At 42.4% G+C, this 21,094-nt stretch overlaps 1 protein-coding gene across 4 annotated transcripts in view; it reads left to right on the forward strand.

The window, feature by feature from the left end:
* LOC129868310 (cytospin-B-like) overlaps nt 1–21,094 on the forward strand; it is a 188,060-nt gene that overhangs the window by 121,430 nt on the left and 45,536 nt on the right. For all 4 annotated transcript variants that reach the window (XM_055942173.1, XM_055942172.1, XM_055942174.1 and 1 more), the window contains 5 exons: nt 3,538–3,734; nt 4,172–4,278; nt 4,484–4,556; nt 5,418–5,562; nt 7,464–7,566. In XM_055942173.1, coding sequence (XP_055798148.1) covers nt 3,538–3,734; nt 4,172–4,278; nt 4,484–4,556; nt 5,418–5,562; nt 7,464–7,566 — 625 coding nt within the window. The remainder of the gene's footprint in view (nt 1–3,537; nt 3,735–4,171; nt 4,279–4,483; nt 4,557–5,417; nt 5,563–7,463; nt 7,567–21,094) is intronic.

Consider the following 21,094-nt stretch of genomic DNA (forward strand, 5'->3'; position numbering starts at 1 on the left):
CTGCCTGTTGACATCTAGTGGAAGGCGTATGAAGTGCATGTATACTAATAAATATCAAGCACATTTATAGGCAGGCCCTAGAACAGAGCATCGATTTCAGATTTTCCACTTCCTGTCAGGAAGTTTGCTGCAAAATGAGTTCTGTTTTACATAATTCAAACGGTTTTAGAAACTAGAGAGTGTTTTCTATCCAATAGTAATAATAATATGCATATTGTACGAGCAAGAATTGAGTACGAGGCCGTTTGAAATGGGCACCTTTTATCCAGGCTACTCAATACTGCCCCTGCAGCCCAAAGAGGTTAAAGAAGAAGTTACAGGTCTGTGAGAGCCAGAAATCTTGCTTGTTTGTAGGTGACCAAATACTTATTTTCCACCATAATTTGCAAATAAATTCATTAAAAATCCTACAATGTGATTTTCTGGATTTCTTTTCTCATTTTGTCTGTCATAGTTGAAGTGTACCTATGATGAAAATTACAGGCCTCTCTCATCTTTTTAAGTGGGAGAACTTGCACAATTGGTGGCTGACTAAATACTTTTTTGCCCCACTGTATAGCATTGTATACTGATCGCAGAGACATGTAGATTTGATTTGATTAGCCAGCTAAGAGACACATGGAGAGAGGGACAGACAGAGGAAATAGCCTTTATTGCTATAGTGACTTTAGAGAAATAAACCACTCTGGCTGTGCTACATCCAGTTGGGGTCTTAAACAAATTACAGGTAGACAAGTACATGGCTTTTTAAGAGGGTATATTCTCTATTTATTTCAACTCATGTTGTCTCTGGTTTCGGTCTTGTTTTTCAGACTTGGGGCTGGAGCCAGTTTTGATACCAAGACTGCAGTAGAGGGGCGGTAGAAAAGTCCAACCACAACACATTTGGACCCTCTGAAGACAGACTGACAGTATTATTGTACAGATTTGCTTTGATCAGTATTACCATAAAAACGGTTATGTGGTATGTAATTCTGATGGGTTTATTAGCAAGGTTGGTTTACCAGACAGACAGAGTCAGACTGTGGTTTACTGTTAATCCAATCTATTGTGAAACAGCACTTGGCAGCCAAATTAACACATCTTTGTTTGTGAAATCTTTCTAAAATGCTGTACACTTTTTATCTGTATTGTTTGCAGTGCTTTCAGATGTATTTGTGTTGATGAATCTCTCCTCTCTGTCGGTCAAGAGAGGGGACTGATGATAAGATAGGAGGGGTTTATGTTACTGATTCCTATTTGCTTTTGTGCCTTTTAGACACTTAAATTCCCTCAGTGGTGAATTTTCACTTACTCAATGTGTTGCTAAAAAAGAGTAATTGATTTGTTAAGAAAACAAATGATGAGAATGAGAAATATTTTTGTTCAGTTCTCAGAAAAAAACTGAAGCCAAAACAGTCAGTTTATCACCTGTACGCTGCCAGTTATCATTATGAGTCAGATTATTTTTTTCTGTTAGGCTTCATTACTATGTTTCAGGCCAAGTGCAACTTAAAAAAGCTAAACAGAAAAAGATGTCAAGTTATTTTTGTTGATTGCAGCTGGTTTTATTGGTCTTTTGGTTTATAATTATTCTAGTAAGTTGTGCATTTGTGGTTATGAATACGATCCGTTTCTTATAACTGACCGTTTGGAATATCTGTTACTTCAAAAAGTGCTTGGATGATATTGAAGTTTTTTATGGTAATAATCAACAATCAGTTCACTTTAAGTTTCAATTCTTTGAGAGTATTCACGGCTACTTAGATGCAGTCATGTACTGTAGTTGAAAGGGGAAAATAATGTTTTAGCATACATTTTCATTGGGTATTTCATTTGCACCTTGTGTTAAATATCTGGATCAGATAATGTGGTGTGATAATGTACCTCTAGATGGTGGTATTTACCAGAATATCAAGAATGGCAAAACATCAATAACCTGCGCTGGTCAGTAGTCCTACGTTGTGTGTGTAATCACTGAGCTACAGTTGAAGACCAGCTCACCAGTTTGAGTTCTGCCTACAGACAACAACACTGAACCACAGACAGTATATTATTACATTATCACTGGTCAATATCACGCTATCACTAATAATGTCCTCACAGGAAGGACACTAAATTTAAGCCATAAGGGTAATCAACTGCTGATCACTGACCAATTCAAATAGTCCTCTCTGCCTCAGATTTACAGCTGTGCCTAAAACTCATTATGAACTGGCCTAACTCATCAAAATGTCCAAATCGATGTCAAAGTGTCCTGTAGTTCTGTAGGCCATAATATTCCACTCTGAACTTCAGGGAGCTAAAAGCATTGTGAAGGTTTTATCATTCATTCAGAAGTATTTCTAATGCAACCCCATCAGGTCAAATAAAAAGCCTCTCATTTCTGATGACTGCTTCAGGGTAGACGTCAGATCGTTGAAGTGATGCTGGCATCGTGACAACCATTAGAAGTGTATAATGACCAACTGCCATCCTGTAAACCTCAGGTTATAGTGATTATTATTACCTAGTAACAGGACTATTCAGTAGATGCAGTCATACACAAGCCATTGTATTCGACCAGAGACAGATCGATGTGCTGGTTAAGTTTAACTTTGAGTACTATCGATATTGCCAAAAAAGGCCACCTCAATGTAAGACATATGGTGGTAACTGTGTTGATTACCTTTTCTCTGCCTTTGATTTAAAGCCATGCTCAACAGTTCAACAAGTGAATGTGCAACAGTTTGATGTGTTATTTTATGTGAAATCTTATTGAGACTTGGACTCTGGTTTTAATACCTGTGACATATAAAATATACAGTACAGTTTATCTAGAGAAATAGTCAATATAAGGTGTTTGTCTGTCTGTTTAAAAGTATTTTGTATTTGTTCATTGGAAAGTCAATAAATGAAATGACTCTAGTCTTGACTTTGTTTGCATGCATTTGTTTGAGGCCACTGTCTTTGGGAGGTTGACATTACAGTAGTTCTGCTTCCTCCTCACCTGTTTCCTTATTTCAGTTCTCTTCTCAACCCTTCCATATTCATCCATCAGTGACAATACTCCCTCAGGCTCTCTCTGTTCATAATCTGCAGTCTAATGTCTAATGTAAACCTTGTACATACTTTTTGTTGCAGTTCAGGTGTTGTCGCGTAAAATTAGACCCAGTTGTTGACTTTTACATGTATAACGTGTACGTAATCATACACAATATGCTTCTGATCTATTGAGCAAATATTACATAGAACAGTCAATGCACTGGGCGAACATCATCATTACCTTGCTTTAGAACATTGAGTAATCTCTAAACCATTGTTCCGACAACACCCAAGTAAAATACAATGTCATGTTATTTAACACGTGGCCAATACAACTGATGTAGACTTTACAGTGAAATGCTTGCTTACAAATCACTTAGTAAACCAATGTAATGATAAGAATCCCTGATAAGGTATAGACTACAGCCACACACACATCTGCCATTCTCTTAAATAAAACAGCGCTCCTACCTGTTACAGTATGTGTTGTGCCATATTGTACTGTGAGCATCTCTTTCCCCTTGTCTCTCTCAGGTTGTTGCGTGGCGACTCTGAGAGTTTGTCGGACGCAGACGGCAGTCCTCACTGGCGTGGCATCTCTATGACCCAGACCACCCAGACACCGACCACCTCCTTATCCATCAACACCAACAGCAATGCTGCCTCCTCACCCTCGGAGCCCGGAGCCACCGTCAAATCCCTCATCAAGTCCTTTGACACAGCAGTACAGAGTGAGCACAGAGCATCCCTCCTTCTCACTCCTCCACACAGACCAGCAGACCTGAGTTAAAATAATACTTCAAAGTTCTTTGAGCATTTGATTGCACCTGCTTGGAGTGCCGGGTGAGGGGATTGCACTTTTGTGACTATTCCTTTGGTTCCATTGCACTAGGCAAGTTCAATCAAGCACAGATGACTGGCCGACAGGCTGTTGAGGGGAAACATTCCTGGCTTAGCAGCAGTGATAGAGAAGGAAACCTTACCAATAACATCATACTTAAACAGTCTAACCTTGGAGGTCTGTTTGCTTAACAAGGTGTAAAAGATAGTCGTAGGAGTTCATGGGACATAATCATGGAATACGGTATCAATTAATCACTTCCTCATTCACTTTCCACTTAAACGTCCACCCCGTGGCTTATGTACATTCATGTGTTGAGCATTGCAGATGGACCTGGGCCTGGACACACGGTACAGATGCACTCCTCACCTAGACGCCTTCTAAGTGGGATCCCTGTCCGCACAGCACCCGCAGCTGCAGTCTCCCCCATTCAGGTACAGTACAGGCCCTCTTCAGTATGCACTACAATATCAACCAATGTGTTATAACAGTTTGTTACCGAATTATAAATTATCTATAAACTAATAATTAATCATTTATAAACTAGCTACTTTTATAAAAGTACCTTTATAAAGCCATTAAGTAAAGTATGTCTGGGACATGAATTGGACTGTTAAAAGTCTGTTTTGTTTTGGATAGAGGCATTCGTCTATCAAACCACTCTCAAAGACACTGGAGAAAAGGATCAACCATGGAGATTTCTCTCATCCAGGTAAGTGACACACTCCGTAGAGAAAGCAAGTACAGATGTACTGTAGGATCTTAGTTTGAGCCAGTTTGCTACAGCAGGAAAATAATCCTGCAGCAACAGGAAATGTGAATTATTATGTGTATTATAATTAATGGAAATTTTGTAAGGGTTGATACGTTTTAAGTTAGGGCTGATCAAGTCTGAAATGTAAAGTGGAAGTTACAAAGTTTATAAGCCTTTTTGAAACTTGAATACACTGCAAGTTAGCATTCTCATCAACAAAAGAGTGATCAAATCAAGATCCTACATCTGTAGAAACAGTATCAGAGTATAAATCTAACTAATCCAGCAGACAGCAGTCCCATCTTTTTGATGAAGTGCATTGTGACCGAACATTAGCTTTGAATGACTCATTGCTCTGACCAAGGATTGGCCAATGACTCAAACTCAAATGTCTACTCTGATTAGCCTATTTTTTTTTGTTCATTTGAAACAGTGCATGTTTAGCTGGAACCACAGCTGCATTATGTTACTTGAGTAAAGAAACTGGAGAATATGTGAACATTTTCTTTCATCTCCCTTTTGGGGATTGAACTTTGAGAAATTTGAGAAGCTGGAGTTTATTTTGCCAAATGACAGCAAAAAAGACAGCACATTATGTAGTTCTACTACACCCAAACAATTTAATCACCAACTATACCACTGCATAATATAACCTAATTTGGTCTTTGGTCTTTTTCTATGATGTTCAGATCAGTAGTATTCTGTGGGCCAGAGAGATTTCAGGGGGAGGAAGAGACCATGGCCTTCCAGTGAAATATGCGCTTTCTCTCACTGTCCACGTCTCCCTTCCTCCCTGTTTCCTGATGTTGTGTTTCCCAGATAAGTACGGGGGCTCTGGGGATGAGCTGAAGCCCAGCAGCCTTATGAGGAAGAGTCCTTCCCTGGAGTCAGTCATCAAGTCCCCAGCAACCCTCAGCAGCTGCAGTCACTCCATGAGCTACAACAGGAACAACAGCAAGCTCAGGTGGGCCCTCCATCCTGGAGACACACTCAGAGGCACTCTGGCACAAAAACTAATACACACGTATCTACACTACCGTTCAACAGTTTGGGGTCACTTAGAAATGTCCTTGTTTTTTTTTGTCCATTAAAATAACATCAAATTGATCAGAAATACAATGTAGACATTGTTAATGTTGTAAATGACTATTGTAGCTGGAAACAGCTGATTTTTAATAGAATATCTACATAGGGGTACAGAGGCCCATTATCAGCAACCATCACTCCTGTGTTCCAATGGCACATTGTGTTAGCTAATCCAAGTGTATCATTTTAAAAGGCTAATTGATCATTAGAAAACCCTTTTGCAATTATGTTAGCACAGCTGAAAAATGTTGTTCTGATTAAAGAAGCAATAAAGCTGGCATTCGTTTGACTAGTTGAGTATCTGGAGCATCAGCATGTGTGGGTTCGATTACATGCTCAAAATGGCCAGAAATCAAGAACTTCCTTCTGAAACTCGTCAGTCTATTCTTGATCTGAGAAATGAAGGCTATTCCATTTGAGCAATTGCCAAGAAATTGAAGATCTCGTACAACGCTGTGTACTACTCGCTTCACAGAACAGTGCAAACTGTCTCTAACCAGAATAGAAAGAGGAGTGGGAGGCCCGGTGCACAACTGAGCAAGCGGACAAGTACATTAGAGTGTCTAGTTTGAAAAACAGACGCCTCACAAGTCCTCAACTGGCAGCTTCATTAAATAGTACCCACAAAACACCAGTCTCAACGTCAACAGTGAAGAGGCGACTCCGGGATGCTGGCCTTCTAGGCAACATCCCAGATGCTTTTCTTTTCAAAAACAAGGACATTTCTAAGTGACCCGAAACTTTTGAACGGTAGTGTACCTGTGCTTGTGCAGATTTTAGCTAACAGTACTGTTCTTGCTACTACAAAGTAAAGTACAAATACAGAGAAAGTATTATAGAGAAAGAGAGCTCACTACAGAGAATTTCATGTATCACCTGAAACATCACACATCACCACCGTTCTATTCACATAGAGTAGATGACACACACTTACACGCCCCCACACACCTTCATACACATTCATACTGATAGGTCTTAACAGTCATACTCAGTGACACAGTTTCAACTGAATTCGATTCACCGTTAGATCAGTGATGAACTGGGAGAGGATTACAGTAGGGTCACTGAACATATCTGTATCTATCACCTGATTGCCCCAGTTTTTACTGACTGCCATTGTTTATCTTGAGCTAATGACAAAGATGCATAACTAATGTGATATCGAGGGTGACCCAATGTTCTACTATTAAAATCTCATCACACACACACTAGATTGTGCATGTGAAAATGTTTGTTGCTCCTTTGTTGCTCCTTGTTATTGTTTTCTCTAGAGTATGTCACTCCAGTGAATTCATACACAGGCTTTTCGACAGCAACATTTGTTAAGACAATTCCCGACTCCCCAAGCTACAGTGTGTTGTGACTCACAGCATGTGTTTCATGTTGACCATGTTGCTAAGTGAGAGCAATGACCAGGGTGTCTCCTGATGTTTCCATGGCCACAGAGACTACTCTACTCTGATTAGCTTTCATTATGACAGCCCAGGGGATCAAATCAGCTCCTGTGTGTGTGTGTGTGTGTGTGTGTGTGTGTGTGTGTGTGTGTGTGTGTGTGTGTGTGTGTGTGTGTGTGTGTGTGTGTGTGTGTGTGTGTGTGTGTGTGTGTGTGTGTGTGTGTGTGTGTGTGTGTGTATTTGCATGCACGTGTGTGTGTATGTGAGGTTGATGTAAGGTTGCTGGTTTTATGAGGATACACGTCCCCACACACAGGTCAGATGTCATAACATTACTGTTGTTTCCTTCTCCGTCCATGGCTGTGGTGTCTGTCACTGGTGTCAGTGTGGAAAGAAAGGACCCCTTGGCTGCACTGGCGCGGGAGTACGGGGGTTCTAAGAGGAACGCGCTACTGAAGTGGTGCCAGAAGAAAACAGAAGGCTATCCGGTAAGGGCCCTGGGTCAGAGACTCAAATCATAACCCCATCAAATGCTCTTTATCTATCACTGTTTCCCTCTCTTTCTCTCTCTCTCGCTCTCCCTTCTCCTTTCTCTCTCACTCGTTCTCTCTTTTCCTATCTCGCTCTCTCTAGATTTCAGGCACCCAAAAATTGCATACATTATAGAGGCCATACTGTGCAGTGAATGTTCCTTCAATCCAAGGTTTGGTGGGTAACACTTTAGTATAGGGAAGCCATCTTAAAGATGGAGACTTCTAAGTATTTTTTAAACTTCCTGCATTGGGCTGGATGTGTCAATGTATAGTTTATATAGTACATACATAATCTATGAGCAGAATTACTGTCTTACCTCAATTAGCCACAAAATCCCTAGTTTGAAAACAACTGTTTGGCATGCCCCCTAGCAATTTGAGTTCAACCAATAAACTTCAGGCCCTCGCCATATGGGGAGTGACAGCTAGCAAGATGCACATGATGCCCCCACAGCAGAGAGAGAGAGAGAGAGAGCTATGACGTGGTGCACATATCTACACATATTTGACGTAGTACACAATTTTCAGCGTCCACTTTTGGCTTGTGAGCGCTACTTTGAGAACTACTGGCTAAAAAGTATACAAAAGTACCGGAGAATTCCTTTACAGTACTATGTCCTTATTAGTCTCACATTGAGACAGCTTACTGAGAATATCTTTGTTTTATAACTTGCTCTTTATTAAATACTGTTATGGCTAACAATGGGGTTCTTAAAGATTGGCCAGTAACACACGACTTATAATGTTTGAGGTTTTAGGCTGTTTTGACATAATAGCTTGCTTTGTTTATAGACAAACCATCGCCTCACCTGTCCTCACTGTGTGCCTAGAAGATGATATCATCAATGTCAGAAAATCAAAGCAAAGTGATTCTGCTCAAAGAATACAGTGGAATTGATCAAATCAAATCAAAGTTTATTGGTCACCTACACAGATTTTCAGATCTAAACAAGAAATCAAAAAATAACAATCCAAGTAGAGTGAGCATGTGTGAGAATCCAGAATGTAAATATGTGGTGTGTATAGACAGTATATAATTTGGAAAGATAATAGTAGGTATATTAGGATGAGCTATGTTGAGAATACAGTATATACATACACAGTGAGTAAACAACAGTATATAAACTAAATATGAGTTGACCAGCGTGCAATGACTCTATAAACATGGGGCATTAGTCTCAAGGTGCAGTGCCGGATGGTAGTCGGCTTGTGACAGTGTCTAAGGTGCCAGGCAGAGTACCGGGCGGGGATGCAGGCCGACAGAATGCGCTCAATGGTGTATTTGTAGAATTTTGTGAGAGTCTTAGGGGCCATGACAAATTTCTTCAGCCACCTGCCTTCTTCACCACGGTGTCGGTGTGGTGGCACCATTTCAAGTCCTCAGTGATGTGTTCGCCTAGGAACTGGAAGCTTTTGACCCTCTCCACTGTAGCCCCGTCGATGAGGATGGGGGCGGGCTCCCTCTTCTGTCTCCTGTAGTCCACCAGTCAACGATCAGCTCCTATTTTCCATGATCACCTGATGTGTGTCTACGGAACTGGCGTGCAAACGCAAGTGTGTGTGTGTGTGTGCACGCTTGTGTGCATGTGTGTGCACGTGTGTGTCTGAGCAGACATGTAAGTGATAGCGTGCATGAGCATGAATATGTGTGTTCCCTTTCTAGGCCCTGTGTCCAATGTCCATTACACTCACATTCACCTGGCTTAGCCTTCCGCTAATTGCCAGTTTAAGGAGTCCATTAAGCCCAGTGGCATTCGTACTGGGTCTCTGTGATGTGATCCATGTGTGAGGGCCAGTGTGCCGTGCCAGGCCAGCTAATGTAGCTAACACTCTGAGGGGATATTGGTTTGAGCCGATAAACAAAAGCTAAGGAAGGAGGTTGGGGGTCTGCCTGGTCTCTGCACCATTCTGTTCTCCCTCTTAGCTACATTCCGTCGCAGTATGGGGTGTGCTAGCTAGCTTACAGTAGCACCAAGTCTACAACTGAAATAGCACCCTAGGGAATAGTCCAAGGGTTTGACTTCAGTCAATTGACAGATTACTGTACCTTGCTCGACCAAGCACAGAGCCTTAGGGCAATAAATGTGTTAAGACAAGTTTAAAGGTGACTTTACGGCAAAACATGTACTAGCTTTACTTACGTCTGATAAATGGTCCCTGATAAATGGTCAGAAATTATTGAATGAGTTTTCAGATCAATTGTTCCTGTTTTCAGGCACGTTGGATTGTGAACTTTGAGTCATCCCTCCACCCTGTGCTACCTCCATGCCCTCTCTCTGGCCTGGTTGCACAGTGTTCCAGTGGTACTTTTTTCCATCATTCTTACTCAATGCCTGTGTTCCTAACACACTGAAAATCCTCTGTGATGAAAACAGCTGACCAGGAGATGAGATATCTGGTCAGCAGATAGTCTGATCTTGATAGAGACTAGTGAACGTTAGAGTAGATTAGTTTCTTCCTCTAGCACACAAACTGCATCTGAATGGGCTCTACTATACTGTACACTGGCTGTTGTATTTTCACCTATGATCTTCTTTAACTGGGAGATGGACATGGTCCCAATCTTGATGGAGACTTGTGACTGCTTATCTGATTTCTGATACTTTATTTCATACACAAACTGTATCTCAATGCTTCTAGCTGTGGGGTATTGGCACCTACCAGTATTATATGATCTCTTTTTACACTCAGTAGTTCTGCTGGAGAGAATAATAATGATCTGGTTTCTGGAATGCAATACGAGGCTTTGGCTAATAGCTGGATGGGAATGTGTTTCTGTTCATGGAATGACTAACCCTTTACACTTGTGGGAATTGGCCTATATGGATAGGACTAAATTGAAATTTTTCTTACAGAATACATATGAAAAGCATATGCATAAGTATGGTAGCGATTTGACAGGGAACATTTTGGAGATTATGGGGAAATTATTAGACAAAAGTTCAGGAAAAGGTTCACCTGACACAATACTGAATCCAAGCATTACACTATTGATTTATTGTATGTGCATTTTACATTTACTGTACTTTTTGCTGCATTTGTTTATAACGAAATCTGAAAATACTCTGTAACACGATAACAATATTCCTGTGGGGTAGTTGGTGCAACATAAGACAAAACAATGACATGAGTTTGAGTGAGAGGACTAACTTGTAACGCTCTGGGTGTCGGGGGTGTGAAGTTAGGCGCAGGAACAACAGAGAGTTCAATATAGTGCTTTTAATGCACACACGGTAAACAATGTCCCCACGAAAACACTGGGTGTACAAACAAATGCCCCATACACGGGGGACAAAAAAACAGTCCAAATACACTCTACGAACGAAATAAACAATACGTTCGTCTACTCCCGATACCAAGGTACAACTGAATCAATCCCGCACAAAGAAACGTACGGGCTGGCTGACTAATAAAGCCCAACTAATTATAATCACCTCCACACAGGTGTAACAAATAAACACATAAGGAGGGGGAGGAAAAAGAGTCAGTGGCAGCTAGTAGGCCGGCGACGACGACCGCCGAGCGCCACCCGAACGGGAAGGGGAGTCACCTTCGGTCGGAGTCGTGACATAACTGGTGACTCCAAGTGACTACACACCTCTCTAAAGTGTGCACTTATTAAGTAATTTCAATGCACTTTTATGACTCAAAGAAGAGTCTTCCAATTATAAGGTGCTTTTTTTAAGCTTTCCTAGCTGTGTAGTTGAGGAACTAGAGCAAGCACACTTAGTTTCTTTGTTTGGAACACAAATTTGCATCCCCGCCATTACACAATTACTGTTGTGTAATAGATGGGGCCGACAGAGATGGCCGCCTCGCTTTGCGTTCCTAGGAAACTATGCAGTATTTTGTTTTTTTATGTGTTATTTCTTACATTGTTACCCCAGGAAATCTTAGGTTTTACTACATACAGTCGGGAGGAACTATTGGATATAAGAGCAACGTCAACTCACCAACATTACGACCAGGAATACGACTTTCCTGAAGCAGATCCTCTGTTTGGTCCACCACCCAGGACAATGGATCAGATCCCAGCCGGCGATCCAAGACAACGGCGCTGCAGAAGTGGCAGACAGAGTGGTCTTCTGGTCAGGCACGGTAGACGGGCACATCGCGCACCGCTCCCGAGCATACTACTCGCCAATATCCAGTCTCTTGACAACAAGGTAGACGAAATCCCAGCAAGGGAGACTGTAATGTTCTTTGTTTCACGGAAACATGGCTCACTCGAGACACGCTATCAGAGTCGGTACAGCCACCTGGTTTCGTCAAGCATCGCGCCGACAGAAACAAGCATCTCTATGGTAAGAAGAAGGGCGGGGGTGTATGCCTTATGATTCATCATAACAACATACAGGAACACAAGTCCTTTTGTTCACCTGACATAGAATTCCTTACAATCAAATGCCGACCGCATTATCTACCAAGAGAATTCTCTTCGATCATAATCACAGTCGTGTATATTCCCCCCCAAGCAGACACATCGACGGCCTTGAAATAACTTTATTTGACTCTATGTAAACTGGAAACCACATTTCCTGAGGCTGCATTTATTGTAGCTGGGAATTTTAACAAGGCTTATCTGAAAACTAGGCTCCCTAAATTTTATCAGCATATCGTTTGCGCGACCCGGGCTGGCAAAACCCTGGATCATTGTTATTCTAACTTCCGCGGCGCATATAAAGTCCTCCCCCGCCCCCCTTTCGGAAAAGCTGACCACGACTCCATTTTGTTGCTCCCAGCCTATAGACAGAAACTTAAACAGAAAGCACCCGTGCTCAGGTCTGTTCAACGCTGGTCCGACCAATCAGATTCCACGCTTCAAGATTGCTTCGATCACGTGGACTGGGATATGTTCCGCATAGCATCGTACAACAACATTGATGAATACGCTGATTCGGTGAGCAAGTTTATTAGCAAGTGCATCGGTGATGTTGTACCCATAGCATCTATTAAAACATTCCCCAACCAGAAACCGTGGATTGATGGCTGCATTCTCGCAAAACTGAAAGCGCAAACCACTGCTTTTAATCAGGGCAAGATGACCGGAAACATGACCGAATACAAAGATTGTAGCTATTCCCTCCGCAAGGCAATCAAACAAGCTAAGTCCCAGTATAGAGACAAAGTAGAGTCGCAATTCAACAGCTCAGACACAAGAGGTATGTGGCAGGGTCTACAGTCAATCACGAATTACAAAAAGAAAACCAGCCCCGTCGCGGACCAGGATGTCTTGCTCCCAGACAGGCTAAATAACTTTTTTGCTCGCTTTGAGAACAATACAGTGCCACTGACACGGCCCGCTACCAAAACCTGCGGGCTCTCCTTCACTGCAGCCGAGGTGAGTAAAACATTTACACGTGTTAACCCTCGCAAGGCTGCAGGCCCAGACGGCATCCCCAGCCGCGTCCTCAGAGCATGCGCAGACCAGCTGGCTGGTGTGTTTACGGACATATTCAATCAATCCTTATCCCAGTCTGCTGTTCCCACATGCTTCAAGAGGGCCACCATTGTTTCTGTTCCCAAGAAAGCTAAGGTAACTGGGCTAAATGACTACCGCCCCGTAGCACTCACTTCCGTCATCATGAAGTGCTTTGAGAGACTAGTCAAGGACCTTATCACCTCCACCCTACCTGACACCCTAGACCCACTCCAATTTGCTTACCGCCGCAATAGGTCCACAGACGACACAATCGCAATCACACTGCACACTGCCCTAACCCATCTGGACAAGAGGAATACCTATGTAAGAATGCTGTTCATCGACTACAACTCAGCATTTAACACCATAGTACCCTCCAAACGCGTCATTAAGCTCGAGACCCTGGGTCTCGACCCCGCCCTGTGCAACTGGGTCCTGGACTTCCTGACGGGCCGCCCCCAGGTGGTGAGTGTAGGTAGCAACATCTCCACCCCGCTGATCCTCAACACTGGGGCCCCACAAGGGTGCGTTCTCAGCCCTCTCCTGTACTCCCTGTTCACCCATGACTGCGTTGCCATGCACGCCTCCAACTCAATCATCAAGTTTACAGACGACACTACAGTGGTAGGCTCGATTACCAACAACGACGAGATGGCCTACAGGGAGGATGTGAGGGCACTCGGAGTGTGGTGTCAGGAAAATAATCTCACACTCAATGTCAACAAAACAAAGGAGATGATCGTGGACTTCAGGAGACAGCAGAGGGAGCAGCCCCCTATCCACATCGACGGGACAGTAGCGGAGAAGGTGGGAAGTTTTAAATTCCTTGGTGTACACATCACGGACAAACTAAAAGGGTCAACCCACACAGACAGCGGGGTGAAGAAGGCGCAGCAGTGCCTCTTCAACATCAGGAGGCTGAAGAAATTTGGCTTGTCACCAAAAACACTCACAAACTTTTACAGATGCACAATGGAGAGCATCCTCTCAGTCTGTATCACCGCCTGGTACGGCAACTGCTCCACCCACAACCGCAAGGCTCTTCTCCAGGTAGTGAGGTCTGCACAACGCATCACCGGGGGCAAACTACCTGCCCTCCAGGACACCTACACCACGCGATGTCACAGGAAGGCCAAAAAGATCATCAAGGACAACAACCACCCAAGCCACTGCCTGTTCACCCCGCTATCATCCAGAAGGCGAGGTCAGTACAGGTGCATCAAAGCGGGGACCGAGAGACTGAAAAACAGCTTCTATCTCAAGGCCATTAGACTGTTTAACAGCCATCACTAACATTGAGTGGCTGCTGCCAACATACTGACTCAACTCTAGCCACTTTAATAATGGGAAAAATGTATCACTAGCCACTTTAAACAATGCCACTTTATATAATGTTTACATACCCTACATTACTCATCTCATATGTATATACTGTACTCTATACCATCTACTATATCTTGCCTATGCCGTTCGGCAATCACTCATTCATATATTTTTATGTACATATTCTTATTCATTCCTTTACACTTGTGTGTATAAGGTAGTTGTTGTGAAATTGTTAGGTTAGATTACTTGTTAGATATTACTGCATGGACGGAACTAGAAGCACAAGCATTTTGCTACACTCGCATTAACATCTGCTAACCATGTGTATATGACAAATAAAATGTGATTTGATTTGTTTACGCAATCCAAAAACGGTCCGTTAGAAATTGCAATCTGGGTCAGGTGGGCATGATTTGAAAGCTTATATTGCCAACATGACTAGCTAATTTATAAAATTATCAGGATAAGGTAAGACCCAGATGCAGACCGTGTCGAAGTAACAATGTTTATTACAGCAACAGGGGCAAAGGTACAGGACGGCAGGCAGGCTCAGGGTCAGAACAGGCAGAGGTCGGTAATCCAGAGACGGGGCAAAGGTACAGGACGGCAGGCAGGCTCAGGGTCAGGCAGAGTGGTCAGGGGGGCGGACTCAGGGGCAGGACAGGCAAGGGTCAAAACCAGGAGGATGAGAAAAGAGAGACTTGGGAAAAGCAGGAGCTGATACAAAAAACACTGGTTGACTTGACAAACAAGCCGAACTGGCAACAGACAAACAGAGAACACAGGTATAAGCACCCAGGGGATAATGGGGAAGATGAGCGACACCTGGGGGGGGGGGGGGGGGTATAGACAAGCACAAGGACAGGTGAAACAGACCAGGAAGTGACAAAAATACGATCTTAGGCTTTCACAAGGCAATTCAGAGAAACAGATCTTAATTTTAGTCCGCATAGAAAGGAGTCATGAGTGCATTCAGGTGCGTGTGCAGCAGCGAACATAATTTATAGACAAACATAAGCTTATTCTGTTCAGAGCAACCCAGGCTATGATGCCAGGTCATCTTGTAACTGTACATCAAACATAGTGATTATAAATGTTGACACTGTACAGATGTAGGATCTTAGTTTGATCACTCTTTTGTTGCTGAGAATTTTCCTGCATTTTCCTGTCGCGTCTTGAAACACCTTGGAGAACATAAATCCACTATCAGACGTCAAGATATCACCTCGCTAGTTGCTAGACACTTTATAGAACAAAATCATTCTATTAATGAATTGCATTGCGTCGGGATCTAAAAAGTTAATCCACCACGCAGAGAAGGTGATTACGACAACAAATGACTCCAAAGAGAAGCCATGTGGATATACTGTATAAATTAAGTTCTGTATCTCCACACGGGTTAAACAAAGAACTAGATTTCACCTCCTTCCTATAGGCCAAATTTTGACTGTTTTACAAGAACACTGTCCATATTAGATTTTGCATATCGTTTGTGAGTCAGTCCCACATATTTATGAATGGCTGAGCCTGATGTCCTTTGTGGTAAGCCGTCTCATGAATTGGTATAATGTATCCAAGTGAGCAGACACCTAAGTCAAATGATTCATGAATTGCCCTTCGTGCCCGCTCCCAGAGCCTATAATTCTGTATTTCTTCTTTTGACTAACTTGTAGACCAGAAAAGCCACATCCCTGATTGGAAGATGAGTGACAACCTTGATTAGAAGCACCTGCTGCTCATCGGTTGTTCCTTATAAATGCTGTTTTGAATTAAAATGAAATTGTATCTATACACTGAAGGCTGCAAAGCCGAAACGTCTGTGTACGCTATCCCTGATGCAGTGAAAAATATATCAAAATCTAAAAATGAAGTAAGCTTTATGCAACGTCTTTTTGAGTGCGGACCCATTACACCTTTTGTTTGTCAGAATTTACGGGTTTTAAGCCTCTGGGAGAGCACGATGGTGTCCTTTCGATCACTTTAAAATGTCAGACTTTATTTGCCCTAACGAAAAATTGATTAACCCTTAAACAAAATGTCCATGAATTATAATAATTCACATTTCCTTTTGGTGCAAGGTTATTTTCCTGGTCTAGCAAACGGTTTCAAATTAATATCCTACATCTGTATATGACATGAGTTTTATGATATGGAAATGTGAAGTGCACATTTGGACTCACGGGTGTTTGGCTTTCTTGTTTGACATCAAATCAGTATTTTAAAATACGTCTCATCTTTTAAAATACATCGAGTCCTCTTAATTTACATATTTCCCTCACTCAGACAACAAAACATTTGCAAAAGTTGCCCAATATCGGGAGGGATGGGGGGCAACTTCTTGTCACGTGAGGTGCTCAAGTTCAGAACAGCTGTCAGTCAAACCCATACAGATAGAGAGCTGTGAAGCGCAGAACCTGAACTCTGATGACATTCATAGCATGTTACTGTACAGCCACTGCGTTCCAATTTACGCGCTTATCAGCGCCCAAATCTGCCATTTTCAACCCGTATACGGGTATGAGTGTAAAGGGTTAACATTGAGTGTTGTATAATTCTGCAGACACATCTATTGTTTTTGTGTTAGGACAACAGCCATTCATGTCTAAATCATTCATTCATTTGATTCATTTCATGTCTTCGGCATCATTTTCAAGATCTAAAATTACATTCCAGTACTAGGAACGGATATGGCCACAGGCCTCCTCTGATCACATGGTGGTCTGCCTGGTGAAAGGAAAAGGTTACTGCTAGAGCTGTGCCACAAATGAAGCTTAATATCAGGCCAGTAAAGGTCAGAGCAGACAACCAACGGTGTTCCACCATCATGGCCGACCGGGCTTGGTCCAACAGCGGCCCACTAATTACCTGCTAATGTCTGGAGACACACAGTCCTGTCACAGTCAAACACCTCTCCTTAAGGCTGCTGGCTAACCAGGCTGAGGCAACGTGTTGATAGTGTTACACAGAACAGGAGGTTGGGCAGTTGAGATCACCCTCCTCTTTCTACCTAACCGTCATTCTGGCTTGATAAAGGTTAGAGGGGGTTTATAAATCTTTCAACAGATTCTGATTCCCAGATCCCAGACTGGAACTTTAAAGGTTAGTGGGGTTTATATCTTTCAGTTTCAACAGATTCCAGTGTATTGTTCTATAGGATACCTCTTTTGCTCCATTTAGTAAGGTGGGTCTTGAGGTGATATTTGCCTACTAACAGGACTCTAAAAGCTGTAATTCATGTTTTCAGAGTTGAAGAGGTAATGTAATTGGGATATAATTAACCGTCACTTTAAAGAGGCCGTATTTGACTAACCCTGTAGGAATATTGAGTGTGTGTGTGTGTGTGTGTGTGTGTGTGTGTGTGTGTGTGTGTGTGTGTGTGTGTGTGTGTGTGTGAGTGTGAGTGTGAGTGTGAGTGTGAGTGTGTGTGTGTGTGTGTGTGTGTGCGCGTGTGTGCGCGTGTTCTCTCCGCTGCACGGTTCAGCTGAGGTAGGTGTCAGAAACTGTCATATATTATCTCATCTGTCTGTGGAGCCGGAATGGCCTCTCTCTCAGACAGCCCCTCCCCCTGGCCAGAGTGGAGGGGAGGGGTCAGCTCTCTCTCAGACAGCCCCTCCCTTTTTTATTATACCACAGCCATATTGTTATAAGGCCTGTGGTCAAACAAGACTAATTAAACTGAGATGGAAAAACAGGCACCACTGTAATGAAGAGGGGGATTATTTCCCGTTTAAAATGAAAACCACTAAATACATTGTGTGTCCCAAATGGCACCCTATTCCCTATAGTGCATTACTTTTGACCATAGCCCTTTGCGCCCTGGTCAAAAGTAGGAAATAGAGAATAGTGCCCATTTGGGACGCATCCTATGAAGCGCTAATCCTATTGGGGATATAGAGCATTATTGCAACCATTTACTGTGGTCAATAATAATTACTGGGATGGATTTAATTTAATATGCTAGGATTGAATTTGTTTTAGTAGCTACTGTATTAGATCACAATACCAGCATAATAAAGCTAGGGTCTCACGATAAAGGGCTAACTTTGCTAATATGTGTTTGATTTTGAACATCATCCTGTGATCCTGTCACATATAAAATTAAAAGAGGATGGCAGATTTAATGCAGTTTTTGATGTTGAAAAAAAATGCAACTGTCTAAAAGCGAAAATAGGTTTTTAGACAATTTTGCAAATGTATTGAAAATAAAAAACTGAAATTACTTACACTCTGTGAATGAATGACATTTTATTTTCATATTAAATCGCCAATTGGCAACCCATCCCTTATGGTATTAATTGACACATAAACAAACATTACAATAATTCACTGATAATTCAGTGATAATTCTTCTTCCTGTGTTCTCTGCAGTGCGCATCGCATAAAGACTGAAAAAATGTAAGATAAAAATCTATACCTAATAGTAAATAAACTTATCCAAACAATAATGATATACCTAGAGCAGTAAAAAAATATACATACAGTGCATTCGGGAAAGTATTCAGACCCGTTCCCTTTTTCACATTTTGTTACATTACAATCCTTATTCTAAAATGGATTTAAAAAAAAAAGAAATCCTCATCAATGTACACACAATACCCCATAATGACAAAGCGAAAACAGGTTTTTAGAAATTTTTGCGATTGTATTAAACATAAAAAATAATAATACCGTATTTTGCTATGAGACTCGAAATTGAGCTCAGGTGCATCTTATTTCCATTGATCATCCTTGAGAAGTTTCTAAAACTTGATTGGAGTCCACTTGTGGTAAATTCAATTGATTGGACATGATTTGGAAATGCACACATCTGTCTATATAAGGTCCCACAGTTGACAGTACATGTCAGAGTAATGAGGTAATGAGGTCAAAGGAATTGTCCGTAGAGCTCTGAGAGGATTGTGTCGATGCACAGATCTGGGGAAGGGTACCAACAAATTTCTGCAGCATTGAAGGTCCCCAAGACCACAATAGCCACCATCATTCTTAAATGGAAGAAGTTTGGAACCACCAAGACTCTTCCTAGCTTGGCCAAGCTGAGCAATCGTGGGACAAGGGCCGATGATCACTCTGACAGTGCTCCAGAGTTCCTCTGTGGAGATGGGAGAACCTTCCAGAAGGACAACCATCTCTGTAGCACTCCACCAATCAGGCCTTTATGGGAAGTAGCCAGACTGAAGCCACTCCTCCACTTGGAGTTTGCCAGATGGCGCCTAAAGGACTCTCAGATCATGAGAAACAAGATTCTCTGGTCTGATGAAACCAAGATTGCACTCTTTGGCCTGAATGCCAAGCGTCATGTCTCAAGGAAACCTGGCACTTTCCCTACGGTGAAGCATGGTGGTAGCAGCATCATGCTGTGGGGATGTTTTTCAGCAGCAGAGACTGGGAGACTAGTCAGGATCGAGGGAAAGATGAACGGAGCAAAGTACAGAGAGGTCCTTAATGAAAACCTGCTCCAGAGTGCTCAAAACCTCAGACCTTGGTGAAGGTTCACCTTCCAACAGGATAACGATCCTAAGCATACAGCCAAGACAATGCAGGAGTGGCTTCGGGACAAGTCTCTGAATGCCCTTGAGTGGCCCAGCCAGAGCCTGGACTTGAACGCGATCGAACATCTCTGGAGAGACCTGAAAATAGCTGTGCAGCGACGCTCCCCATCCAACCTGACAGCGCTTGAGAGGATCTGCAGAGAAGAATGGGAGAAACTCCCCAAATATAGGTGTGTCAAGCTTGTAGTGTCATACCCAAGAAGACTCGAGGCTGTAAATACTGCCAAAGGTGCTTCAACAAAGTACTGAGTCAAGGGTCTGAATACTTATGTAAATGTGATATTTCCGCAAAACACCAGTCTCAACGTCAACAGTGAAGAGGCGACTCCGGGATGCTGGCCTTCTAGACAGAGTTCCTCTGTCCAGTGTCTATGTTCTTTTGCACATTCTTTTTCTTTTTATTGGCCAGTCTGAGATATGGCTTTTTCTTTGCGACTCTGCCTAGAAGGCCAGCATCCCGGAGTCGCCTCTTCACTGTTGACGTTGAGACTGGTGTTTTGCGGGTACTATTTAATGAAGCTGCCAGTTGAGGACTTGAGGCGCCTGTTTCTCAAACTAGACACTCTAATGTACTTGTCCTCTTACTCAGTTGTGCACTGGGGCCTCCCACTCCTCTTTCTATTCTGGTTAGAGCCAGATTGCGCTGTTCTGTGAAGGGAGTAGTACACAGCGTTGTACGAGATCTTCAGTTTCTTAGAAATTTCTCGCATGGATAGTCTTAATTTCTCAGAACAAGAATAGACTGACAAGTTTCAGAAGAAAGTTATTTGTTTCTGGCCATTTTGATCCTGTAATCGAACCCACAAATGCTGATGCTCCAGATACTCAACTAGTCTAACGAAGGACAGTTTTATTGCTTCTTTAATCAGAACAACAGTTTTCAGCTGTGCTAACATAATTGCAAAAGGGTTTTCTAATGATCAATTAGCCTTTTAAAATGATAAACTTGGATTAGCTAACACAACGTGCCATTGGAACACAGGCGTGATAGTTGCTGATAATGGGCCTCTGTACGCCAAATAGATATTCCATAAAAAATCTGCCGTTTCCAGCTGCAATATTAATTTACAACATTAACAATGTCTCCACTGTATTTCTGATCAATTTGATGTTCTTTTAATCGACAAAACATTTGTTTTTCTTTCAAAAACAAGGACATTTCTAACCAACCCCAAACTTTTGAACG

Source organism: Salvelinus fontinalis, chromosome 13 (genome assembly GCF_029448725.1).
Source record: "Salvelinus fontinalis isolate EN_2023a chromosome 13, ASM2944872v1, whole genome shotgun sequence".
Classification (NCBI taxonomy): domain Eukaryota; kingdom Metazoa; phylum Chordata; class Actinopteri; order Salmoniformes; family Salmonidae; genus Salvelinus; species Salvelinus fontinalis.